At 37.3% G+C, this 27,354-nt stretch overlaps 1 protein-coding gene across 3 annotated transcripts in view; it reads right to left on the bottom strand.

The window, feature by feature from the left end:
* The window catches only part of dysf (neuronal PAS domain protein dysfusion), a 395,946-nt gene that overhangs the window by 86,896 nt on the left and 281,696 nt on the right, over positions 1 to 27,354 (bottom strand). For all 3 annotated transcript variants that reach the window (XM_090375456.1, XM_090375455.1, XM_090375457.1), the window contains one exon: positions 6,865 to 6,923. In XM_090375456.1, the coding sequence (XP_090231582.1) occupies positions 6,865 to 6,923 (59 nt within the window). The remainder of the gene's footprint in view (positions 1 to 6,864; positions 6,924 to 27,354) is intronic.

The raw sequence follows: 27,354 nt of genomic DNA, 5'->3' as shown, positions 1-27,354 counted from the left end.
AGTTACGCAGGGTGACACTAAATAACTAACATATAGTGTTTCGGTACATTCGCTGCGTGTTTGAACCCACGTGATGCAACAAAATATGATAATACTATTGTAGTATATACAGTGTAATCTACTAGGGTTTATAGACAATTAGAATTTATAGGTCACGAAGGTTTATAGAGCCCTACATAACCCTCCCGGATTGAAAACGAAAATTTTGTTTTATTTCTTAGCCAAGTGGTGACATACAAGAATTTGAGTTGACCGTTGTTCGGGCCCACGAGAATGCTAAATATAGTGATGTTTATTTATTTGTTTAGTCGCTTTTAACTCGTATATGGCCATCCTGGAGTATTGGGAGAAATATTAAAATAATTACGTACTAGTACAGTGGTTTACTATCACATCTGTACATAGCCAGAAAAGAAAACTAGGTTTGCCACAATTACTCCGGCGAAATATTACATCCTTAAAAAAAAAAAAAAGAATACCATGGAATAAAATAAATTTCTTTATATTGCAATAACAAGTATGAAAAGTTACAGCCATATAACACAAGGGCCATAAACGTATACATTACATACAACAGTAAAGTTGTGTAAGGTAAGGAAGTCACACACTGCCCCTTACTCATGGGGAAAAGAAGGAAAGATATATAAACGAAAATGTATTTTAGTTGAGAGAGAGAGAGAGAGAGAGAGAGAGAGAGAGTTCCTGGCTTCTAATATACTAGGAGACTGAACCTTCATTTAGGAGAAAACGAAGAGTAATCGTGTGTTCTATTAGGTAGTTTATTTATTAATAGCCAGCAGCACACAAAATGGTAAAAGGTCCATCATCATCAAGATGCGAAATGGAATAATAGACACAGAATAATATCCAAGGTGTCTCAAAAGTAGCGCACCGTAAGGGGAAAATAATAAAGTATTTCTAATTGCCATTCTGTCTTGTTAAAGTAGCTAACACAGAGAAAAGAGACTAATATTTACGTTCATCGAGATCCGAGTATCGCATAGATTTGTTGCAGGGAAATTTAATTGGCTACACCCGGAGGAGACATTAGTCACATGCTCTCACTAGATGAGAGATGACCATTTCAAGAAAAGTGTTCATAACAGTCCTTCATAATAACCAAGAAATGCTAGTAATGAGAAAAATGCAACAGCTGTGTTGGACAACTGTATCGAATCCAAAGAAGTTGCAACGAAGCTGTCAACAATGCGGAATGCGTCACAGAAATGTCCAGTAATTCCTCACAATAACAAATTCCATCCGTATAACATTCACCTCGTGCAAAAACTTCGTGGTGATGACATGGATTTTAGGACACGATTGTGAATAGTTCAACAATTCTGTGATGGACACAATTCTGTAATGCAAGATAAACATCGTTCAATATTGTTTAGTGACAATGCCTTGTTTTATCCTAATAGCCATATCAACAGACTAACTTTAGATAACTGGCCGATGAACAACAACCAGTGTGGACCAAAGCAACACATATTCAACATGATCAACCAGTAATACTGTGGGCAGGGATATGGAACAAACAGATGGTGTGACTCAACTTTTTCCGAGAATATTGCAACAGGCGAAACATAGCCGGCCGCAATGCAGGAATTGCTCATCCTATTTTTCGACTATATTGTATTATCGAAAACAGATGACGATGTTCTTCAAACAGGGCGGCGGCGCGGTGCACCGACACATTTTACCCTTGACGTCTGGCGATCGCCGGAACTGAACGCCACTCGATTTCTTCCTCTAAGCTAGGAAATTTTAAATTATTATTATCACTTTTCCTACTTATGGGATTTTTTCCATCCCGTGACGGCTACTGGTACCAAGTGCATGGGGGGGGGGGGAGTAGTTGTGTCCAGTTACTATTATTATTATTATTACTTTTTATCGAAGAACTCTCTGACTATCCTACAGATATTCGGGATAGTTAGAATAAATATAATTTATCCTGACTAACTGCAGAACTAAAGCGGACAATCATAAAAGCATCTGAATGTGCAGGGATCAATAAAGCGTGTTATTATGAATTCAAGCTTCGAATCGGGAAGTATTTACAGGTAAACGGTGGAATATTTCAAAATAAGTTGCAATTTAAAAATAAATAATTTTTCTGTTTATACTCCGCTACACAAGATCACAGGAGTTCATAAGTTAGAATATATATACATATTTAGAGCATTTCTAGGCAAGAAATTGTCACTTTCTATATTCGTTACTAAAACTAAACATTTGCACTCAAAGGCGAGATTTCATAACAGTTTAGAGATGTCGAAAAATTCTCACGACGTCTTGAGAGGAGTCACAAAATAGTTTTGTAGCAGAATCGCTGGAATCCTTTATTAAGTCTTAAGTGGGGTGGAGGGGCTACTTCGATGATGACGGCATAATATTACTTTTTTTTATTATCAGGAAGCATTCTGATCACACCTCTATATATGGATTCGGTAGTTTCAGTAGTTATTACGATCGCTGTAAACCATCTATCAGACAGATAATTCTTGATCCAGTCGAGAAGCAGGTGTTGTCCGCTATCTTGATGTGTAGCCTTTGAATAACGGATAGCAATTGATCACAAAAAAAGGTCTCGATGCAGGACACTGCAACTGACGGAAGACCTTTGCCAAAGTACATGTATATAAAGGAGTATTGTCAGAACAGCGATAAGTGGAATCTCGAAGTACGAATTCTAGCTGTTCAGAACATGTGAAAAGCAGAAAACTATGAAACAGAGTATCATACAAAATTAGCTTGAATAATTTTGCGATACCTGAAATAATACAGATGAATCAACAGTGTTGTGTGTCGTGTCACTAAATAAGTACAGTGCCAATATTTGTACGTAAAATGGAAAAATGTCTTTCAAGTAAAAAAAAAAAAAAAAAAAAACTACATTCAATAAAACACATTTGAGGTGGAAAAACGTGATTTTTTTTCATATGGAAGGGGAAGAGTTTGCATTTTGGTTTGCCGAATAAGTAATAGGCATTGTGGTCATTTTCGAGTTTAGTAACTTTAACGTCCGCCATTAAGTAAATGGTTGCATTGACGCAGTATCCCAGACACACTTTTTATAAACTAAAATTTGTGTTAAACAATGATTGAAATAAAATTCACATTTTTCGTATATGCTGTGCTTTTACTGCTTATCACTGTATCAATTGAGAATACTGATATTGTTATTATTATTATCCATATGGTACAAGGAAGCCTGAGGCTTATGATGCACCAGCCAAAAAAAAAAAAAAAAAAAATCCCGAGTTACTCCCTGTGTGTGTGTGTGTGTGTGTGTGTGTGTGTGTGTGTGTGCGTGCGCGCGCGCGTTTACGTACACAGTGCCGTTTCCATGTGAGTTTCTTTTTTGTCCGTGTGAGATTTGCATATTGTACGGACGGAAAAATTCGCACAACATGCAAATCTGAATTCGTCTTTGAATTGAATAGGTGTGGCTATTAAATAACGAGATTGCTGCAATAAAATAATGAAATATTTCGTACCTTAAAAGTTACCCATCCCCATTTCAAAATAATTGCCTTGGGCTTGCACACATGTTCCGTTTCTTTCGAGCACAGAACATTTCTGGAAGTCATATTCTGTTTAAGTCCTTTTAACACTTCTTTTTTTTTTTTTTTTTTTTTTTCCCTTCAGTGGACCGAAATAAGGCGCCTCCGTAGCCAGGTGGGCAGGAGCAGCAGTGCGTAGCACACGCTTCTTGATTAGACCGGGGTTCGAGCCCGTGACCACCAAATATGGAGGATGCGGATAGGTCAGGGAATGACCACCGCATATCCCCGGAGCAATATGACCTTAGTTGCTAATGCTCCTAAAAACCAAACAACAACAACTGAAATAATTCTTAAATGACTGGAGGGAGTCATTTAAGAATGATTGAGAGAGAATTTGAGTCAGAGTTGGATGCTCCCTCATATAATTCTTAAATGACTGGAGCCTGAACTCCAACGTAGTCAAAGCTATTGGCAACCGAATTCATAAACGTTCCACCACCAAACAAAGATAATGGCCAGGGTAAATATTAGACCAGAAAGAAATTGTTAATCCACCAAGAATTACATTAAAATTAATTACACTAGATAGGTCTACGGTTGCGAGCTTTTCGTAGGAAGAAAAAGCAGAAGCTAACCTCTGCTCTAAAGGAAATCGAGAGGTTGGGATCCCAACTGTTACTGCAACAGTTAACAGTAGGCGAAAATAAGTAATAGAATGATCCACTTCACTGATGAGAAAATCGCAATTGAAGAAATTTAATCAGCAAAATGTAAAGTGACTTAAAATGGCGACTTTAAAAGACGTCAGTATCCAAGGGTCGTCACCTGATCGAGAGTATAAGATCAAGTACTTAAGACCATCAAGTCAAGGGAAATCCTTTCTTCAGTCTTGTGAGTTTGTAAGTGAAAGCAGTGGTAGCAACGGGGTAAATGAAAATCTTTTCTAATATGATAGTACGCCGTAAATAGTGATAGTATTTAAGGCATATTGCGCAGTAACATAATCCGTAGTAATATAAAATTAATTCAATTAAATCATTTTGTCTTGTTCCATTGTAATTTTTGCTGTTTTTACAGACAACGAAGAAAGAGTTGAGGGATTATGCCACTAAACATGTTTTTGTATACATTTCCATGAAAATAAAATAGGAATTTAGTATAATGCGCGAAGAAGTTCCTTAACTTTGCTTCCATGATATTTATTTTTAGGCGTCTTGGCATATACATAAAATACCTTGTTTTCACCACGTCTGTATGTAATAATTCGACTCCTAGTGAAAAGATTTTCATTAAAATTGGCGCAGATGTGGGAAACCTGTGGTTTCCCACATCTGCGCCATATGTACGCTGTGAAGAAATACAGTACTACTGTAAATGCCAGAAAAGCGTTGTGTGTTGTATATGACATATTGCATTAGGTTCTGTTGTGTGTTGTATATGACATATTGCGTTAGGTTCTGTTGTGTGTCCTGGCATTTGGCCGCAGGGCCCCTGGTGGGACCCCACGTTGCCCGCACACACCACTAGGAGGTAGCCAGGCTGCTCATTATTCTCTGGCTTGTCTCTGCCAGGGTCGCCAGTGATTATTTCTCTTTTCCATATATTCCATATTTTAGCGAAAGCAATGGATAATATGACTGTTGCTGTTCGAATGGGCAATATAGTCGATGCACAGAAAAGACACTTTCTGCCTTTAACACTGTGCATTATGAAAGTCGTTGCTTTTTGAAGACCTCATTTTATTATTATCAGTTTACTAAATATATAAATAATAAGTTATTACTATTTGCTTATATATTAATCATATCAGAAACGTGAAATACGTATTGCATTTCAAATTTACTGAATCCAGAGGAATAAGTTGACTGCACATTGCAATGTGAGACCAAGGTATAGAAACTCCTCTAAGATTACGTGTATGTAGGCAGCGGTAGGCTTGTGTGGTACACGAAGGTCCCTCTGGTGATATAGCTTGGTATCTTCTTCTTCAGCACAGTTTAGTCTTCCATTGTAGAATTATAAACACCCTAGTAAGTACAAGCATTTACTTGATTTATGCTTAGTTCCGTGGCACTTAGAAACATTTGGATTTTCATGTTAGTAACCAGAATTAGATATAAATCTTCATTATTTAAAATATATTAATTTAAGCAAGTGTTTTACTTTGGAAATTAATTTAGGATAAAATTTTAATTCTGATTTAATGATTTAAAATTTGGTTCACCCAAATCAATCTTATTGTATTCATGTTTCAAAAACCTATGTTGACCTTCCTTTGTATAACTAACTTTGGTATCTCTTTGTAAAAAAAAAAACTCTTAACATGCTATCTTTGTATGGTCGGGCGTGAGGGTGCAAAGTACACATGCCTTGAGTGACCGGGGGGTCCAAGCTCGTGACTGCTAGATACGGTGCTGTTTCTTGTATTTTCTCTATCTTGTGAACTCCTCTGACCGTGTGATCTTCCCGGAGTATAGACAGAAATTTTATTTATTACTATATAGTTAACTTCTCTTTGTGTATAGTACAAGACCAAAAATCCGGGCCCGAAGACAGATTTCAACACAGAAATCCGAAACACTCCCAATTTATTTGGTTGTTGGGATTGTTTGGTTCTGTTGTAATAACTGTCCCCTCATTTCAATTTACGTGGTAAAGTCTCTTTACTAAACCTACTCAGAAAAAAAAAAAAAAAAAAAAAAAAATATATATATATATATATATATATATATTATTTTAAGGAAAAAATCGGACGCGCCTAAAATATAGACACTTTACCACTGCGTATATTACCTAACTTGTCATAAAAATGTGTTCGTTAGCCAGTTTGAAAATTTGTTTAATCTAATTAACTCAACTCATATTTCTGTTTGAGTTATTCATGCTTGTCTATTTCTGACATTCATTTTTGGCGAGCAGTGTGATTTTCAAGTGTTCAGAAATCGCAGCAAAAATTTTGTATTTTCCATTTTGTCCAACAAACTCCAAATCCGCATCTGGGGGTGGCGGCTGGTACTCAAAAGTTTTCTCTCTAATGAAAAAGAAACAGTTAAAAAATAAATAGTCACTTGGTTTTTTGCCGCCTCTGTTTTTCACATGAACTCACGCAGAGCATGATCTTTTGTACAGTTAGCCACAATTACTGGCGGACTGATATACAGCATTAGGTTTCTTCCATCAGATTGCTGAGATTGCATTTTGATATGGGTTCTTATTCTATCATTGATTTCACTGATTTAAAATTATATAAGTATTACGATTTATTCCTTGTATAAAAAAGGTATAAACGACCAGTTAATAAGAACAAGAGAAGAAGTAAAAAAAATACCAAAATTAATTCAAATTCAATTACCTTTGAGAATCCAACGTGAGGAAGTGGATTTTCCTGTGGTAAATCGTGTTTCCTGAAAACTAAAAATTGGGAACAGTGAGATTTTTATGGATATAATTTCTTTTTATTTTGTGAGTAATAAGGTCTATTTAAAAAAAAGAGAACATGCATTTATTCTCAGCTATGCATTTTCAGTTCAGTCTTCTTATAACTTAAAAAAACCTATAACTCAATAACTTTAAATATCAGATATAAAAAAACTATCGTTTGTAACATTATAGCAATTTCATCCACCAACGTTACCTGGATGAAACGTTGCTCAATTTCATATAAACAAATTCGATTTGTTCTTACACATTTATATTTTCTTCTAACACACTTCTAATAGCTTCTTTACTGCCCCCCCCCCCGATCAGTATGCTATCTTTTTTTTTTTTTTTTTTTTTTTTAGGTCCGTTCGCATATGCGTATTGTATTTGTCCGTCTATCCATCCGCGTGTAACAATTGGAATTCCAGTGGACGGATTTCGCGGAAATATTATAGTTGGGTCTTTTCATCAAGCTATCCCAAATTTCAATGAACTCTCTGAGAAACAGAAATCCGGCGATTATTATTTCTCTTTTTTTTTTTTTTTTTCTTTTTTTTTTTTTTCATACATATCACACAAGATTATCCATACTCGTATACTGTATAACATACTCTGGATGTTATGACTGTTGTCTGATTGCAGAATGAATGGGCAATACAGCGGAAGAGTACAACGGATAAGTTCTCGGTCTACACACTGCGTACATAAAAATTGTTGCTTTTTGAATTTAGAAAATCAGAAAGGAACAAAGAGAAGGGCACGTTTTTTATGTTATCAATTTATTAAATATATAGATAATGAATTATTACATTTACTGATTATATTAATTAGAGCAGAAATATGAAATACGTACTGCATTTTAATTTTTATTAAAATCCAGAAGGAAATAAGTAAAGTATTAAAAAGCTTTAGTGAATATTACCTTGAAGTAAGTGCAATGAAGTGAAAACAATTATTTTTATATATTATTAGTTAGTAATTAACTGGTAACAAGTTTATTAATTTAATCGTCACTGGTATTATTCACAGAAAAAAAATTAATTCAAAAAACTGGGTGCATTACCTAACTTGATTTTTATCGGTCGCTACTGTAGAGGAGTTAAATTAATTATCGCCTTCTGATATCATGTTATTCATAAATAAATAAATTGCTGGGTTCTCCCTACGTGAACCCCTCTGACCTAATGTGGTTTTCGCGGAGTATAAACAGAAAATTGAATTTTTTTAAAAAAAAATTATGGAAGCGTACGGGCTCGACTCGCGATGTGCGTACGCATGCCTACCTGGTTACCCCCTGAATCAAGCCTTGTCCATTCAGTCATTTTAACTGTTTAATCTTTGGACCACTAATGACTCTTAAGAGAAAACAAAATAATAATAATAAAAAAGGAAGATATAAGAAAATGTATTTCTTATATTACTTATGTATTTGTCAATCAGTAGGCCTTTCTTGAAAAAATAGTGCAGCAATCCGAGAAAACAGATGCTTCTTATTAGAGGTAGGCATAGTATAAAAATACAGTACGTGTAATATTGCTTTATGGTATTAAAAAGATAAGCCTTTTATTATTAATCGAAAAAAAAACCAAGCTTCTAATCCGCTAAAGTTACATAATCTTCCTCGAGCCTGCTAATATAGATAACACAAGTAATATGTGCATTGCCTTACGCATGTTGATTATCAGATAGCATGTCCAAAACTACTTTACTGAAGAAGTGTTTACCAAAACCCCACCACGTGATGTTCAACGACGTGTTGGTTAGCCGTGAGCTCTCCATTATTATTTTATTTATTATTTTTTTTTTTGCGGGGGGTGTGGGGGGGTACAAGAGATTGGTTAACTTATTTACATTGATCAAGGAAAATATTCTAAAAAATACAGAAATTTTGAAAGGAATCGGGAGCCAGGTCGTAAAATCGTAATTGGACCTAAAATCTCTCCAGAGATGAACAAAACGTATATTTTGAAAATTGATGTAAATCCGACTTTTCCTTCTCCAGTAGAGTGAAAACATACTTTCACTTATATATAAAAGCTTTTGTTGGGGGGAGGAAAACTATGGTATTTTAATTAGTCTTAAAAGCTTCTCAAGGATCAGCGAAACACTGAAAATTTGGTGTCAATTCGATTTTTCCTCCCCAAACATCCAAATTTATAGATTTCAGTACGCTAGAAACATTGGGGGAGGGGGAGGGGGGGATCTCGAATCGCAAATTATCTTAAAACGTTTTTCGACGACTAACAGAAAATCTGCTTTGGGACAGCTCGGATTGGAAAATCTTTTAATAAGACTCATAAAATATTAAGAAAATTGCATTTAGACAAATGACGGACATGTGAAGACAAAATTGGTGTTATACACAGTGCGCCTAAAAATTCGTCAGTGTCTATAATATCAATCCATACATGCTGTATCTGTGTTTGATCGATTATATTTCCAATCCGATAGAAAAAAAATCATATACGTTAGGAAGACTATTCTTTTACTCTTTGAAATTCATTGAAGATTTGTCTATTCCTCCAAAATTTCTTATATGTGAACTAATTTCAAGTGTAAGAAAGAAATAAAGTTGTTATACGTTAAGCAGTGTCCTTCTGTAAATAAAACGTTTGGAATATCGTTATCTTTCTAATCTTATCGTTTTTGGAACGTATCAATTCTCGGCCTGCAATTAAATGGCTTTAGGTGTACTGTACTAGGGGCGGTGGAGGAAATCGCAAGGCCTTGGAATAGACGGCGTAAGGATTCCCCCCTCGCTTTAACAGGGAGAATTACATTTAAGAAATTTAAAATTTTTATTCACTCTAAAAATATCTTTCTCAGCTTTCCTTGAAACTGAAATAGCGGCTTGATTTGGAACAAACTGTCATTACATATTGGAACAAGCCACAATTACTCATTAAAGTAAAATAATTATAATAATAAAATAAAATAACAAGATTTACTGGGAAGACTGATGAGAATTACGCAATTTTTGCATAATAACTTTTAGATGCAGCTTTAAAATTCAGAAACATTTAGAAATTAGTTTCACTAAATATATAAAATTTGCTGAATTTAAAACTACATCCAAGGACGTAAGTTTGGCATCTAAACAAGGTATATGATGCCAAATTTGCGTAATATTCATCACTCTTTCCAGAAAATCTTGTCTTTTTCCTTTTTTTTTTTCTCCCTTATTCTTCTTTAACGTAACCGATTTTAATGATTGATTGCTTTTCCTTACAAAACTCGATGTTAACTATAATAACCAGCCTGCTAGAACATAGAAAACTTATTGTTAAGCACCAAAAGCTACAATCTTGCTTTACCATCTCGCGAGGAGTGCCACAAGGGGGAGTTCTATCGGCTACTCTCTTCGCGGCCGCCCTGGAGCCGTTTCTTGCACGGTACTACAATTTTATAACATATGCTGACGATGTAAAATTCTTCATCACTTCCAAAGACCACGAATCAGCAGAAGGTATTTGTCAGATGGCAAATAGCACAATCAGAGAATTTGAGAGCTACCTGGATTGCATCGGGCTCCGTATTAATGCGCAGAAGTCTGCCCAAATGACCATAACTTGCAAGCAGAATAAAAATGACATCTCAATCTCTGTAAACGGGTCTAATGTGGTAAAAGTGCACTCTCACCTGGACCTGGGTCTTAAGTGGGATGACAGACTCACCTTTGCTCAACACTTCGCCCATATGAAGACAAAAATATTCGCCGCTTTATGGGCTACCAGACAGGAACTGGTAGGAATTAGGGATCCTCAGCTAGCGACCAAGTACATTTTAATGTGTGTCCTGCCAATTGCAATGTATGCCTCGCAAATCTGGTCTTCAGCTCCAGATTCACATTATAAGTCCGTCCTTGGGATCGAGTACTGGTTCTTGCGATGGCTTAACAGAGTTGCTGGCCACCCTTTTACTATCTCAAGGGCCATTCTCTACTCAAACCTTAACATCACACCCTGGATGCAGCGGACAATTAACAGGAACATACACACTCTCGCACAAATGCTCACAGGCAGAGTGGATGCTCCAGTCCTGGATAATATTCTAGTCAAACCGCGTGCCACTGCTAGACGTTGCGGAGAAGTAAATAATCCACTGCGTTCAGTCCTGAACAATCTTAGTAGCCTGCAAAGATTCTTCCCATCAAATGCAGCGAAAATATTTAACTCACTACACATAGATGCCGAAAAACTGTGTGAGGATGCAACATACCGGAAAGAGATCTTTCAGAATTCGTACAGACTTACCGAAATATGAATCGGCTGCAAAGTACCAAAGAATTTAGAGTAAAAGAGAAACTTTCTGCTTTAAGAACAATAATAATTTGTTGACTATAAAAATATACCTTCTGTAACAGTTATGTTAATATGTAATTTATAGATGGAATTATTAGTGAATTGTAAATATATCAGTTGTATAATGTATGTACAGAATCATCAATGTGTAAATACTGTATATATTAAACATAAAATGTGTATATAATATTTCGGGACGAGACTACGTGTTCAGTATATGTAACCCACTGCACGTAGTATCTCGTACCCTGATATGTACTTAGCACCCTCCTGGCACTTTGCCGTCCCGGGGTGGTTTCCTTATGGAAATAAACGGATAATAATAAATCAAACAAGTCTGACATGGATTCCATATGGACTCTGCATTTTCACGTCCTGCTAACACTGCGTCCTTACACTATTTCCTGTCGCAACAAACTTGTAACACAATGGAGGGTTATACTGAAAATAATCGACTTGGGAAACAGTAAACAAAGTTCTTAGATTTTTATTAACCCAGCAAGCACATGTTCTGTTTCTTACTATTTTTTTTTTTTTATTTGCTTGAATGAAAGTTATTGAGCTGCCTCCTTTGTCATCCTATAGGCATTCTTCATCACTCAAATGAGAAAATATAGGTCCTTGCATATTATATCACATCGCTGTGAATCCACTCAGTGATACAAGTAAATAAACTCGCCCAGATAAAAAATACTAATAGAACACTTTTCAAGTTCACTTTGTTTACATCCATCAGATCTTGATATTTGTACGAGAGCCTTCTCTGGGTTTTCTGAGTTACCGTTGAACAAAAGTATTCCTTTCTTAGTGATGAAGGTTCTCATGAATGTATACTTATCACTTATGAATTTATATTCTGTAGTTTACCTGAGCTCGTGTTTAATTACGTAGTTAGATTTATAATTGATCTCTATCAGCATTTCGTGGAAGCAATCTTAAAATCTTTTATTACCAAAGCTGTCGAGACGGAAGGAATTGTTATGGGAGCCTTTTAACACTGTGGTCGAATTCGTCTGTCTCAGGCGAGAATTGACGGCTTTTGTCTCCCGAAGCGCGAATTTTCCGCCCAGAAAACAGGCAAACTTACACGCAAATACTAGCACCACATGGCCTTAGCTATCTCGGCGCTTAATGCGCATGCACACGCACACAGTGCAACGACAACACTAAATATGTTAAGGTTTTACTGTAAATAAAGCGGCAAGTGCAAAAAAGGTCATTTTACCTCCTTACAAAATTCATGGAAATAAAAACTGAAACATACAAACATATAAGAGCAACGACTCATTTAATTGTGTAACCGCCATTTCTTAATGCTTGTTTATAGCATTATATATATTTCACAAATTTTCTGGCGATACTAATCATTCATGAAACATTCCTTCCAGCAAATCTAATGCAAACTCAAGCGAAGTGTTGCATTTAATCTACTTGTAACTACCACAAGATTTGTTTTCCACCTTCAAAGGGAAAGCCAATGTGCCTATCAGAGACGTCATATCAATCGATACAGCGAACGTAAAATCTCTCTCTTTAATCTCTACAATTACCATTTGCATAGGAAAAGCAATGCTCTTAAAATATATATACAGTATATATATATATATATATATATATATATATATATATATATATATATTTTTTTTTTTTTTTTTTTTGTTTTTTTTTAAATTTAAATGTGTATTATAGTTAAAAGTCATTGTCTGGTTGTTTAGCTAACGGGAAGCGAAATTAGGAAGGCAATTACGATAGAAATAGACACCCCTGCCCTCGTATTACACTAATAGCCCAGAATGTGGAAGAATTTTAGTTGTAGGAAAGTTATATGATTGAAGAATATAAAGTTGGTGCTCAGGTTATCCGGGAGCGTAATTTCCCGTCCGTTTTAGTAACGGCCCTGGACATGTCGTTGACTTTTATTATATTGTAGAGCAAAAGAGACGCGACAACAGGCTTTAGTACAGATCGTACCCCATGAAATCTTCTCACTCTGTAAGAGTAATTAGTTTTGAAATCTTCTCATTTCTCTATATTTCAAAATTTCTGGCGATCTAATCATTCATGAAACACTCCCTCCAGCAAATCTAATACAAACTCAAGCGAAGTGTTGCATCCAATCTACTTGCACCTACTACAAGATTTGTTTTCCACCTTCAAAAGAAAACCAACATGCCTATCACAGATGTCATATCAATCGATACAGCGAACATAAAATCTCTCTCTCTTTGATCTCTACAATTACCATTTGCATAGGAAAAGCAATGTTCTTAAATTCGTAATGTCTCTTCTTACCAGGCTTGCAATGTCATTTTTTATATGGAATATTTTCCAAGAAAAAGTAATATCAAGTGATGCAGTTGAGGTTAATTTATCTGCTGGTGAAGATTTATACACCTGCTATCCAAAATTTGCAAAGAGTTTACAAAAATGTTTTAATATTGGTGTGTGTATGGATCGAATGAAAGTGAGAACACTTTCACACGAGTCACACGCACACAACACTTCTCACAGTTTACCCTGCAGCTAGTACAACATTCGGAAATTTTCAAATCACTTCTTATACTATATGTTTTCATAAATCTGGGTGTTTGAACGACAAGATTGCCGAGTTTGACAGAAAATACTTTAAAAAAAATTATTACCACATGTGACATGTGGTAATAATTTTTTTTAAAGTATTTTTTTAAAGAATATGCCTATGATGCTACATTCTTCCAAAAGATTAACTCCTGATGAATGTTTCCATCATCCTCCCCCCCTCGATGCATTTCAAAAAACACAAAAATCCTGACGAAAATGTAAGAAATTGTAATTAAAATGTAAATTAGAAATTGTAATGAAAGGATGTAATCAAAACATTCAAGATGCTGACAGCGAGAAAGATTCACTGCCATAAGAAACAAAAATAACTTCCTTTTAATTAATCCTGGAGGCAGAATCAGATGTTCTGGATATAGTGTCATATATAGCAAGAATACGAAACAAAAAGCATAATAGATAATATAATTTACAAAAGAATATAAAATTATGTCCATACAAAAATTTCTAATGAAATAAAGGAAGAACTGAGGCAATTACAGTACTTTTTTTTTATTATTCATGTACAAATGTAACGCATGAGGTTTTTTATATTGCTTTTGAATATAATTTTGTATTATCTATTTCTGTCAATTACTTTTGTGTCAAATAAATTATATTTTTGCCAATTACCTGTATGTCAAGTAAACTATATTTTAATTCTTCCATGGGCGTATTCAGGATTGGGCAGAAGGGGCATAATATGCCCCTCCTTAACCAAAATTTTGAAATTAAAGAAAAAGAATGCAGGAGGCGTTCTAAAAGAAAAAAAAAAAAAAAAACTTGGTCGCCATGCCCCCCCACCTTACGATGATAGCTGGATACTCCACTGAATTATTCTTCCATGATCATATGATAATCTTAAAATCAGATTATGCATGAAAAACTGCATATAGTGACCTGCGTAAACTGCTCACTTTTTAGCGAACACGTGGTGCTCTCACCTTAGGCAGGTTTTTCTGTATACACTATATACTTTGTCATGTTGAAATGCAAACATTTTTTCCACGTTCATGTGAAATCCTTACTTATTTTTAAAATTTTTGTATCATCATTATACGAAACTAATTAAAACATCTCTACCCGGAGAGCGACAAGTTGCTATCTGTTACTTATCTTCTTATGCACAAATCATTTCGCAAACAATTTTGTGGCTATTACAAACTACGTTACTGCTTGATGGTTTTATTTTTTAGTTCTCTTTTTCAGATGAAAACCGTGTTCGATAAGCACGACTTCGCAAAAAAAAAAAAAAAAGTGTTTGGGGACTGCTGGTCTGGAGGAATAAGCATTGATGACACGAGATCATGTGCTGCGAATACACACAATTTGTCAATTGTGTGTATTTTTAGTGCGTTTGCCTTTTCTCACATTTGAAATCTGAGCTTGCGGCGGGGGGAAGGGGATGGACGAATACTACATGTCCGCCCAAGACCGACAAATTAGGTGGCCTGGCTCTGATTTCGGCTTGATAAGTATGACTGAATTTTCCACTTATTGTTTGTTTTCTGCCTCGTGTACTTTTTACAGCGAAAATGTAAATAGTAAAGGAGGATTAACAAAAGTATCCCGGGATTTAATAATCAAACAACTTGGGTATAATTAAAGGTGTTTTTTTTTTTTTTTTTTTTTTTTTTTAATCACCGGGAAAGCATTCAGTGATTTTTATTAGTTCGTGATAGTTAGCGCGCAAACATTTCCGAGTTTTATATCGGGTTTTAACTAATAAGATGTGGGTATCTCGATGAATTGTGCTATTCTGTAGAAGTATAATATGGCGCTATCTCAAGGATTGTTATACATTCACTCAATCTCACATTATTCAGATTTTCATTAAACATTGTAATACCCACGAACAGAGTGAAGTATATATATAACAGAGTGAAGTAATATATCTGAACATCGGTATACAATAGTCATATTTTAGACCAGCAAATTATTAATGAGAAGATTAATCAAATGCTAAATTATTCTGCACCGACTTTCTATATTTTCTAAGATTACTGACCGCCTCATTCTCTTTGTTTGAAATATGTTGTCAAGCCAATGAGATTCGAGGAAAGTGTCATTAATTCTCTTCTTTTGACCATGGAATGTTTGCAGATGGCTATAATTTGGCGCTTGACCTTGTCTGGCGTGTTACGCCATAGGAACGAGAACGAACAAGAGGCTATTTTTAATACCACTTGTTTCGAAGTAGATAGTCTGAACCATGTGTATCTTGCCATCTGTTTAAATCGTTTCTTGTATGGAGCAGTGTACCGTAACTATACTCATGGTCTGTTAGTAGAACCGATTTTAAGTTGTAATAATCTGTAACTATTAGTACTTTTATTGTGGACGAAGCATTGTATTCAGTTTCAAGCTAGTAGAATGAAAGATTGTAAGCCATCAAACAAATGAATTTTCTTTAGAGGACGACCATGTCAAATGAGTTGCAAAAAGCAAAATGAGAAAAGAAGAAAAAATTGTTGTCTTGTCTAGCTAGCGACGGGATATCGGTGGAAATGAATCTGCATCATGGTATTCACGTAGACCCCTTAGGCAACCGATGCCGGAGGAGCTATTCTTCAACAGGTTGAACCTATAAAATTCTTGTCAGAAAAAAACATTTCCAACCAGATCTACCATAATGGTGTTTTCCTCTTGGTAATTCCAGCAGTGGAAAACGGGACTAACTCTTTTATTGCTATAATGATGTTAATCATATGAAAATATTAAAACACTTCAAGATTGTTGTATAAAATTAAAGAACAACAACAAGAATTCTTTTGTAAACCAGCCGATTTGTTCGTGAAAGTCGAACATGGTATTACGTGAAAAATGCTATTGCATTTTTCATTTAATACTGGGACTGGACCAAACATTTTTCGAAGAAATCGCTCTTGTTCTGTCTTATATCAGAAATCCCAGGAAGCTAAAAAAATAATAAAATACAAAGATAACACTCCTGGTTTCACATATAATACCCCGGTTTCAGCTCTCCTGCAAAAATTGTCTATATTGCTCTGGTTAAATAATAGTGGGCAGATTTGGCAATAGGCATGTGTTCAGTCACTTTAGTGTTCTCCTTGCAAAATAAGGTGTTATCCAAGTTTTGAACTTATACACATTATTTTTGACTTTAACTAATTATCAGAACATTTACTTCTAGTAAATACAATTTACTTAAAAACTTTTTAGAAAACAATAACGCAGACTCATAAAAGAAACAAAAAACATTCAATAGCCTTTAAAAGCTGACAACATTCTTTGGCAGAAGAACAAATATTTCAGGATCGGTCGCACGCCGACTGCATGTTTGACACCCAGTTCCTTTAGCTGTACACTCTCGGTACCAGGGAATATCCATTTATTCCATATCCAAATCTAATTCCATTAAAATATGTATATAACTTGTATTGCTTTTAAATGAACAAAATACTTTGAATGAAAAAGCATGCTGTTAAGTTAATATCTGATGAACTATTTATATAGATTTGTGGAGTATACAATGTACTGCAATGTCGATAGTATTAGTAGTGGCAACTGATGCAAGAAAGTGAGCTTATACAGCATCAGCAAAAAAAAAAAAAAAAAAAAAATTGAACACATCTATATCAGCTGTCTATCCCTTCTAAAAGTGTGTCTAGTTCTTTTTTGAATTTATTAAAACTACCTACTTCCACAACAACAGATGGAAGTTTTTTCCAACAATCAACACTACCATCCGCCAAGTCGACTGGTGTGGGAGGATGGTGATTATAACCACTATGCTGCCGCGAGGGCTATATAAAGGCTGCATAAGACCGACAAAACACATTAAAATAATGGCAGTAATAATTTAAAAATATATATTAGATTCATATTAGCTGAAGAAAACTTCAAACATTTAAGGAATGAATTTGCAAATATTCAGTAACCGACTGTATTACGTATGATTGATCTATTGTTAATCATATGCAACAGAATCAAGATTGATAACTGGAATCTTATTTAAACTCAATAATACTTTATTTTATTTTATTTATTTTTTTTTTTTTTTGGTAGTTGTTGGCGCATCGGCTTCTGTGGCCATAGTGCACCTCCCAAGTTTTTTGCAGTACATTGATCCAAGCCCGAGGCGGGATTCGAACCCGCGACCGTTGAATAATACTTTATAAACTTACGATAACAGAATTATTTGAAAAACAATCAATAATAATAACAACAAAAACAACAATACAATAATAATAATATTATAAAAATGTTTTTTCCTTACCTTCTCGGCACAGATTTCTTTTATGTTTCAAATTTTCAACCTGCAGCACTGGTCTAAGGAAAGCTCGTCCTTCTCCTGTCTCCGAAAGCGCTGCATGACGAAAATTTGAAATTAAAAAGAAGACTGTGAAAGGAAATAATTCAAATTTTTACATTTATTCATATTTAGATAATAAAAAAACGTTTGGCAAAAAAGTGTTATGTAAAAGTGTATTCATTAAACTCTAAAGTCCCAATTTAGAATAATGAGTAGTTATTATAATTGAATATCGAATAAACTATGTTTATTTTAAGAAATCAGACTTAGTAATCTTTGGAATGACTAATAAGCCTTTTGAATTCTAAATACATTTCTTCCTAAATTTGTAGCCTTTAGTGACCAGAAGTCTCATGTTATGCGAGACAGTCCCGGATTTAAGTCGTCTGTCCCGGAAAATATCCCGGATTGGACATGTAGTTTCCATACTTATATCATGAATCACGATTTTGCATTTTTTATTTTATTCTGCATCCTTGCGACATCTTTTGTCTCACAGATGGGGCAAGTGCAATTTTGCTAATTCTTACGAAGTGAAAAATGTTATTGCATTTTTCATGTTTGTTTGTTTGTTATTTGGCTTTTAGGAGCATTAGCAACTAAGGCCATATTGCTCCGGGGATATGTGGTGGTCATTCTCTAACCTTTCCGCATCCTCCGTATTTGGTGGTGACGGGCTCGAACCCCGGTCTGATCAAGAAGCGTATGCTACGCACTGCTGCTCCTTCCCACCTGGCTACAGAGGCGCCTCCAACACACAGTACATCGAACCCTGCTGAAAATGGCGTTGCATAGCCGCAGGCCTCTCCGAGTGTCTGTGCTAACCACGGTTCAGCGGCGACAGCGCCTGCAATGGGCATGCCAGCATCGAAACTGGACCTTGAGCGATTGGAAGAAGGTCGTCTGGTCCGATGAATCACGTTCCCTTTTGCACCATGTGGATAGCCGGGTATTGCGTTGTTTACCTGGGGAAGCGATGGCACCTGGATGAACTGTGGGACGAAAACAAGCCGATGGCGGCAGTGTCATGCTTTGGGTGATGTTCTGCTGGGATACCATGGATCTAGTGATCCATGTGCCGGGCACTTTGACGTCTCTGTCTTTCCCCCCCCCAGCCTTCAGTCTTCCTACCCCTCTCTCTAACTTACAATTAAGTGTCTGAACCATTGTTAAATTGCTTGAGCTCTACACCAAAAACTTAATAACATCTATTTGCATAAATAGTACTCCTTCCCCTATCTATAAAGGTTTTTTTTTAGGTTCTAGCTACTAAAATCTCAGAAAATTAGGTGGCAGGACCTGCCAGAGTAAAATAACTATAATAGTAGTGTACCTGGTCTGCCTCCACAAGGCGGAGTGTGGACAATGTTGGGTTCCATTAGGGGCCCAGTGGTAAATGACCAGAGAAACAACGGTACAAACAAACATGTACAAAATCCATATACTTTTAAACCTCTGGCATTGACAGTGTTCTGTTTCACACCCACAATGTATACTACGTGGAGATGGGGAAACCCCTGGTGCCATTTGACACTAAACACCCTCTACACTCTACCTAAACATCTGGCAGACAAGATGGGACACTTCCACCAAGAGAGCAGTTACAAGGAGATTCCTGCCAGATGTGACTTTCCCATCCTCTAAGTCGCCGCAGAAGCGGCTCTCTCTTAACTCTTGAGACATCATTCCTAGTCATTGGGCATGGCTCATTGAACGAGAAGCTCTTCCAACTAGGCCTAATACCTGTAGACGTTTACTACTGTGGGGCCAAGGTGAATTGGTTTCACCTTTTATTCGAGTGCGCTTTCTACGAGAACCCGACAAGACCTAGCAAATGCCATCCCTCTCACTGAAAATCAACTGGACATTCTGTTACAGACACCACAGAACCTGGCTGCCTTCCAGAACTTCTCGACGCAAGTATTCATGCGCAGGAAAGCCTCCTGCAGAATAACGCAGGCTACGAATGGAGATCCCCAGACAGCAGGTTAAAAATTTTATTTTACTAATCTAAAATTTTTAATTATCTATATTTGTTTTTATTTTATAATTTTTATTTTATTGTTTAATTTTAGTTTATTTTATTTATTATTATTTAAAAAAAATTCTCATTTCTCTTCGAGCTCTGCACTACGTACTTTTTTCCCTCATTCCTCCCCCCCCACTCTCCACTAGTGTAGCTTCTCTCTTTCTTATTTTTTTATTACACCACGGGATTTTTTCTCTTCCTCTGGAATGGGGGCCCCCAGAGGAACCTGGCCCACCTTTTGACAACATCAAGTGAGTCAGAGTCCCTTTTGAGACGGTACGTGTTTTACTGGCATTGGCCCACTTTCCCGTGGTGTGGACGAGTACCCAAAATCATCTGTCCAGGTGACTGATGCTTCTAGGTAGCCAAGAGGCCAGAACAGAACAACAGAACGCACACACATAATACACACAAACCTACGTCACACATATCTGGCCCATTTGTAGTGATACTGTTCTTCACAGAGATACGAGGCGGAGTTGAACAGACGTTCTAGGAGCCGCCCTTTACAAAAACACATGTCCACTTAAACATTAGAAGGTACTCCTCCCTTATTGCCACAGTTACTCGCAAAGACTGGGGCCTAAGAAAGAAAACCCTCGCCCTCTACCACTCATTCTGTATGCGGCTAGAGTATGGTACCAAAAAACAACTATTGCAACTAACAGACGAAGGCTCGACACAACCCAGCGCCACATTCTGCTCACCATCTCCAGAGCATGCAATACAGTCTGCACCCATGCACTCCAAGTTCTCATAGGTGCCCTCCCCCTGGACTTGGAAATAGTTCGCTGTGGTCTCCTCCACCACCCTTCCAAAGGCAAAACTGTCACCTGCCAAGGTTTTATAACGGATCCGAGAAATGACATCAAAGCAGAGAAGAAGAGGCTTACCCTACACCTATAGCAAACCTGGCAAACACGTTAGGAAAATTCTCAGAAGGGCACAGTAACTCGGAAATTCATACCTCAGGTGCTCGCCGTCTATCCAAAATACCCACACTGGCTATCACCAGGATTAGTAACCACCTATCTGCTGACCGGCCGCGGTGCCATCCGATAAAAACTGACTGCCTTTAGACTCAGTAACACACCTCTTTGCCATTGCGGACAGACAGAAACGTGGGGGCATCTTATGCACCACAGTGAATAATATACGAAGACCTACGATGTCGCAATACGTATTACAAAACCAGGAGCATCATGTACTAGAGGAGGAGTGAGGAGTATAGCTACAAGGCGCTAACTAAATATGCACAGGACCTTTTCGGCTGAAGAAGAACCTTCCCTGAGCCACAACCATAATCAGTGAAACCCTGCTGACTCACCAGCCCAAAGAACGCTCTTGCCTATATAGACTTTCAGACAAAAAACATAACTACCTGGAAGAAATCCCACCTCATTACTCAAACTCCGAGGGAGAAACCTCTCACCTGAACTAGACAAATCCATCGAGTGCAACACACAAAGACACTCCATATGGACCTGGAAGCGATAACTACCCAAGACGGCGCTGCTAGGTAGAAATCGCTGTCCCACAGAAACCGCGTGTAACAGCTCACCAGACAAAGAGCAGAAACTAGACGCTGCTGTCAATGCAGTCGAGCAAGTCACCACTGGGAGACATCATCCCGCAAATGGCATACGTACCGAGACAACAATTTTAGTGCCAGAACCTGTGGGGACAGCAACACCAATGACAAGATAAACTGCTGCAGAGCCTTACAGGCGATCTGAGCTGGCTCCCTTGCTGAGCTCACTGTACTCCCTTACCTGGCGGGGGGCGACGGCCTTCACGTTTCCCCTCGCCACCCCCTCTTTTCCTTCTGGTGGGGCATAGGCATGCCCCACTGACATTTTCCTGGGTTGTTTTCTCTATTAATCCCAGTTCTTCCTACCTTTTTCCTCCAGTCTTCAGTCTTCCCACCCTTCTCTATCTGCACGCCAGCGCACAACCTACACCAAAATTTTAACTTCTCTAAATTATTTTCGCCAACTCCTCGGCCACTAAATCTCCAGTGCACCCCCATATAACCAAGAAAATACAATATGTACGTGTTCAACATACCAACGGGCACGCTATATACATTTTTTATAGGTCCTAGCCACTGAAATCTCAGGAAATTAGGTGGCAAGACCTGCCAGAGTACTTATTTAAAAATACTGGTCTGCCTCCACGGGGCAAAAGTGGGGCAACGTCGGGCCTCAGCTGAGGTCTGGCGACTAAATGGCCAGAAGAACAACGGTACACGACACTGCACACCTCAAGATCCGTACACTTTTAAATCTCTGGCCTTTACAGTGAACTGTAACACCACACAATGTAAACTACGCGGAGATGGGGGGAAAGGCTACAGGCAGCATCTGTGGTTTGTGTTGGAACAGCAACTCCGATCTATGGCGTCTCAACCACGGAACTTACAGGAGTTAAGGATCTGCTGGTTACGTGTTTGTACCAAATACCACAAGACACATTTAGAAATCTTGTAGCGTCCATGCCTCACCGGGTACGAGCTGTTTTGGCTGGACGTGGAAGACTAACATCATATTGGATAGGTGGTCATAATGTTTTGGCTCATCGGTGTATAACAACAAAAAAAAAGACAATTGGAATTATATATTTATTCAAATTAGAAAAAGAACAAAGCTACATTTGGACAAAAAGAGACATTTAAATAAACGAAAGCATCAGAATTCAGAAATTATATGCAACGTTATACAGTGTACTACTCTATCTGGTAAAAGGCGATCATCATATTCCTGGCTTTTTTTTTTTGCTTTTTTTTAAGCGCAGCCTATTTATATAAAGGAGACAAAGACTCTGTTTTGTCTCCATGCAATTGTATGTTTAATCCTGTAAACTTCTCGGGTCGAGCATGCATGTACTCTTGTATATTGTACATGTGTTCCTCGCCCCTTAGTCTCAATATTCACGCCCGTTCTGGCACAATGCCGTCTCGGGATGACCCAAGGTTTCTTGTGGTAATAAACTGATTTTAATAATAATAATATTATTATTTTTTTAGTTTATATTGCATTACGTAATACGTGCCTCGCTTCTTTAAAATCAAAGAACCTGAATCACGCTGAGCCGCCTCCAGTCGCATCTTCTAGATGAGGGACCAAATGGTAACAGAGAGAGACACTAAATTGGATAAACGATGATTCCAACCTTCGCATTGGTTGTTCGTTCTTTCTTGATCAGCAAGAGTAGAATCGTGTATATTTCAAAGCATTGGAGGAAAAAGAGCAAAAATTTTACGAATTTTTAAAAACCTGTACCTACTCGTCTGAAACCGCCACTAACGTACTTGCAATCAAAATATAGTAATTCACTAGATCAACAGCAGTGGCAGCAGGCATAATTATTCTTAAAAAAATCAAGAAAGCAAGACTGTCTAACATGGCCAAAACAAACTAAACTCAGAGTTTAGTTTGTTTTGGCTCATCGGCAAAACAAACTAAACTCAGAGTCTTCTCTGTACATACTTTCTAAATCCAGAGACTGGATTTTACGATGGATATTCTGGCATAAATGGTAAAAACATCCACGAACGGCAACATGATCACCTAAAACACTTTTAATAGCGTTAATGACGGACTGTTCAAATTCAGCGTGAATTGCCGTGTGAACAGGATGCATATCGCGGACAAGACACTAATCTCTAATCGTACGGAGTATGATTTCACTGTGGCGTCTGGGTGGTGGCATCTGCGGCGAATAAGTAACAATTATTATTATCTTTATTTTCTCCTAAGAGACACCCGCTTACGGCTATTAACCAGGGGGTGCACATTCATATATACAAATATAAGTTATATACATAATTATCCATTTATATTTATACGACCATCGCGTTTTTCGCTGCAATACACAGTACACTGCAGTAATGAAAACTTTTCTAACCAAAATTCTGATTATGTAAAGCTGTTGAAAATGACGATAAGCCACAGTGAAATTGCCATCCATAAACCATTTGTCAGATTCAGATAAATAAGATAGACTGCCGTCAGTTGCAAAAATCGCAATTCGTTCTTTGGAGTGAGGTCCATTATCACAAAGGAGAAATCGACGAAAGGGGAGCACCAGTAGAATACCAATCATCACGAAAAGCCGAATCGTACAAACTTATGAAGTTCGAGGGGGAACCTCTTCGACCTTTGATTACGAATTGTCCGCTTTGCAGCGTCTTCAACTGGCATACGAGCTTTTATGGAATAAAAATATTATCAAAAATGTTTATAACTACTTAGTAGCTGGCTACGTACAGACATCATGCCACTGCACAAACGTACTAATACTAACATTATATTCTTCTCCATTGGTGAAGCGTTATTTATTGGAGGTAGTGCAATACCATGGAAACTCGTTGTGAAGGCATTCACAATACGAGATATAATTAAAGTTTTTAAAATTAAAATTTTTTCTTTCTACGTCCAATAGGAACAAGTGGATAATAGGCTTATTATTCCACACATTTTCAAAAAGTCGTGAAACGGTGCCGTCTGAGTGGTGGCATCTGCGGCGAATAAGTAACAATTATTATTATCTTTATTTTCTCCTAAGAGACACCCGCTTACGGCTATTAACCAGGGGGTGCACATTCATATATACAAATATAAGTTATATACATAATTATCCATTTATAATTTATACATATCGTAATTATACAAAATATACATTGTCTAATTAATTATATTATACATATTATTGCCTTATTTTACATGACGGGCAGATAGAAAGAGAGCACAAGCATAGTTTGCAATTTTACCTGATTGCTGATAGAAAGAGAGCACAAGCATAGTTTGCAATTTTACCTGATTGCTGATAGAAAGAGAGCACAAGCATAGTTTGCAATTTTACAAGGAATTGGAGAATGTTCACATCTACGCCACTATTTACAGCGAGTTCACAGAAAGATAAGACGTATAATGTAAACATAACAGGAGCATAAACAGTCCCGACCAGTTCATTCTTCATTTCCTGCATTTTGTTTTGTTTTCATCTGTGGGCTTCACTCAACATTAATAGGCGGAGTAATGCATTTTGAAACGTTTCAGTCCTGTACCTCTTCTCTGTGCAAAGCTTTTCTGGGTCTGCTTGAAGATCGTTGTAGATCTTAATGGTGTTAAAAGGAAAAAATCGCCGAAGGCTTCTCAGCTGTGTGAGCGCGCTACTGAGTGGAGGGGATGGTGTCCTATTCGCCCACCTTTGCATCATACGGGGCCGAGAGAGCAGGTAGTCAGTTTTCGACGAGTCGAGTCTCCCGGTCAGCAGTTTTGCAAGCGTGAGAATGTTCTTGGTGACAATTATGTGAGACCAAGGCGTAACATCCAAGTTGGCATATAAAATGGCTCTTGAGCCATTTTATATTCTTCTTCTCCATTGGTTTTTTTTTTTTTTTTTTTTGATTTGGTAGTTATTGGCGCATCGGCTTCTGTGGCCATATTGCACCTCCCAAGGTTTTTGCAGTACTTTGATCCAAGCCCGAGGCGGGAATCGAACCCGCGACCTTTGGGTTGCCGGGCAGGTACTTTACCCACTCGGCTAGCCCGGTCGGCTATTCTCCATTGGTGACGCGTTACTTATTCGAGGTAGGATAGTGCAATATCATGGCAACTCGTTGTGAAATTATTCAAAATATGAGATATAATTAAAGCAATGCCAATTCATCTACCTTGGTAGATGTTCATTGTATGCGCAGTCTATTACGTATAAAAATAATGCAATTGCATTGACCGATATTTCTGTAAACTACTTGTCTCTTGATAATCTTTCACCTGAACATCGCTAGACACCACTCAATGCCAGGAAGGGTTCATCCCAAGTGAACAACAAAACAAAGGCACTGTTAAGACGGTACAAAGAGTAAAAAGTAATACGCAACTAGTCACCACGATTTTCTCGCAGGGCCTGTTGGGTGACACGATACTAGCATCTGAACGACCCTCTAAACCAGGGGTGGACAACCTTTATAAATGGCGGGCCAAATAAAATGTCTGTGGGGTACACGCGGACCAAATTTTTTTTAGCTTTCCACGATTTTTAGGATTGCAAAATACTCGTTCAGTTTGTCACCTATCTGAGCAGGCTCATCAACAATCGAACCATCGATATCAAGTGGACTAACTTGATTCATCCCCTTCCTTCTAGAGTTTATACAAGTAAAGGAGTCTTTGCCAAAGATTTCTTGTACTCAGCCTTCGCTTGCCTAACCTCCTTTGTGAATGACTTGATTAAAGACTATCTTATATCTATCATAGGCTACTGTGTCGCCTGATAATTTATATGCATCCCATGCATTTTTCTTCTCTGCGACGAGTCTCATTAGTTCATCTGACATCCATTTAGGCCTAAACCTTGAACAGCATTTTTTAGTTGGTATGAAAAGCCTAGTAGCTTCCCAGATTAATTCCTTGAATTCTTCCCATTTTGAATTTGCTGTTGGTAACATCATCAGTTGGTCACACGGTATAGAATTGAAAAACTGTCTGCGACCATTATAGTCACCTTTACGAAAGCAAAAGCCCTTCCCTTTACCCCTGATGGTAGTTCAGTCTTTAAGTAAATCGCACATCAATACACTGTGATCACTGTAAACCTAGTGGTTCCTTTATCTGCAGATTCTTAATGCATGAAGAATCTCTGCTGATAATCAGATCAAGAACATTACTCCCTCTGGTTGCCTGTCGAACATGGTGCTGTAGAAAGCAATCATCCAATAAATCCACAAGTCTTGCTAGTGTGTGAGTGACCAATCCACAAGTTGCAGTCAATATCTGGGAAGTCAGAATCCCCTATTATAAGACATTCTGATTTACTGGCCCACTGTTTCTCTGTACAATTGTTCGGTGTACTCATCAGAATCATTAGGCCTATAACACATTCCTACTCTCATTTTTGCTTTCCCAGCGCTTATATTATACCAAACTGACTCAACATTACACTGTCCATCTATGTCAACAACTGGATACACTTTATTTGGTTTTATGTCTTTCTTAATTAACAGCATAACCCCTCCTCCCTTCCTATCCTGTATACACATTGTGCTCACCATATTCCAATTCTGCACTGCTTATATCTGTGTGACACGTCTCTGTTATCTCAACAATATCCGCCTTTATGTCTTGACCAGCACTTCTAATTTATTTACTACACTCCTAGCATTGGTGTACATGCAAGTATACATGCACCTATTCTTACTCTTAGTTACCCTAACACATCTCAGGTATTTAGCTG

Source organism: Mastigoproctus giganteus, chromosome 6 (genome assembly GCF_048544385.1).
Source record: "Mastigoproctus giganteus isolate SK-2022 chromosome 6, ASM4854438v1, whole genome shotgun sequence".
Taxonomy (NCBI): Eukaryota; Metazoa; Arthropoda; class Arachnida; order Uropygi; family Thelyphonidae; genus Mastigoproctus; species Mastigoproctus giganteus.
This window is presented reverse-complemented; position numbering and strand designations above follow the sequence as displayed.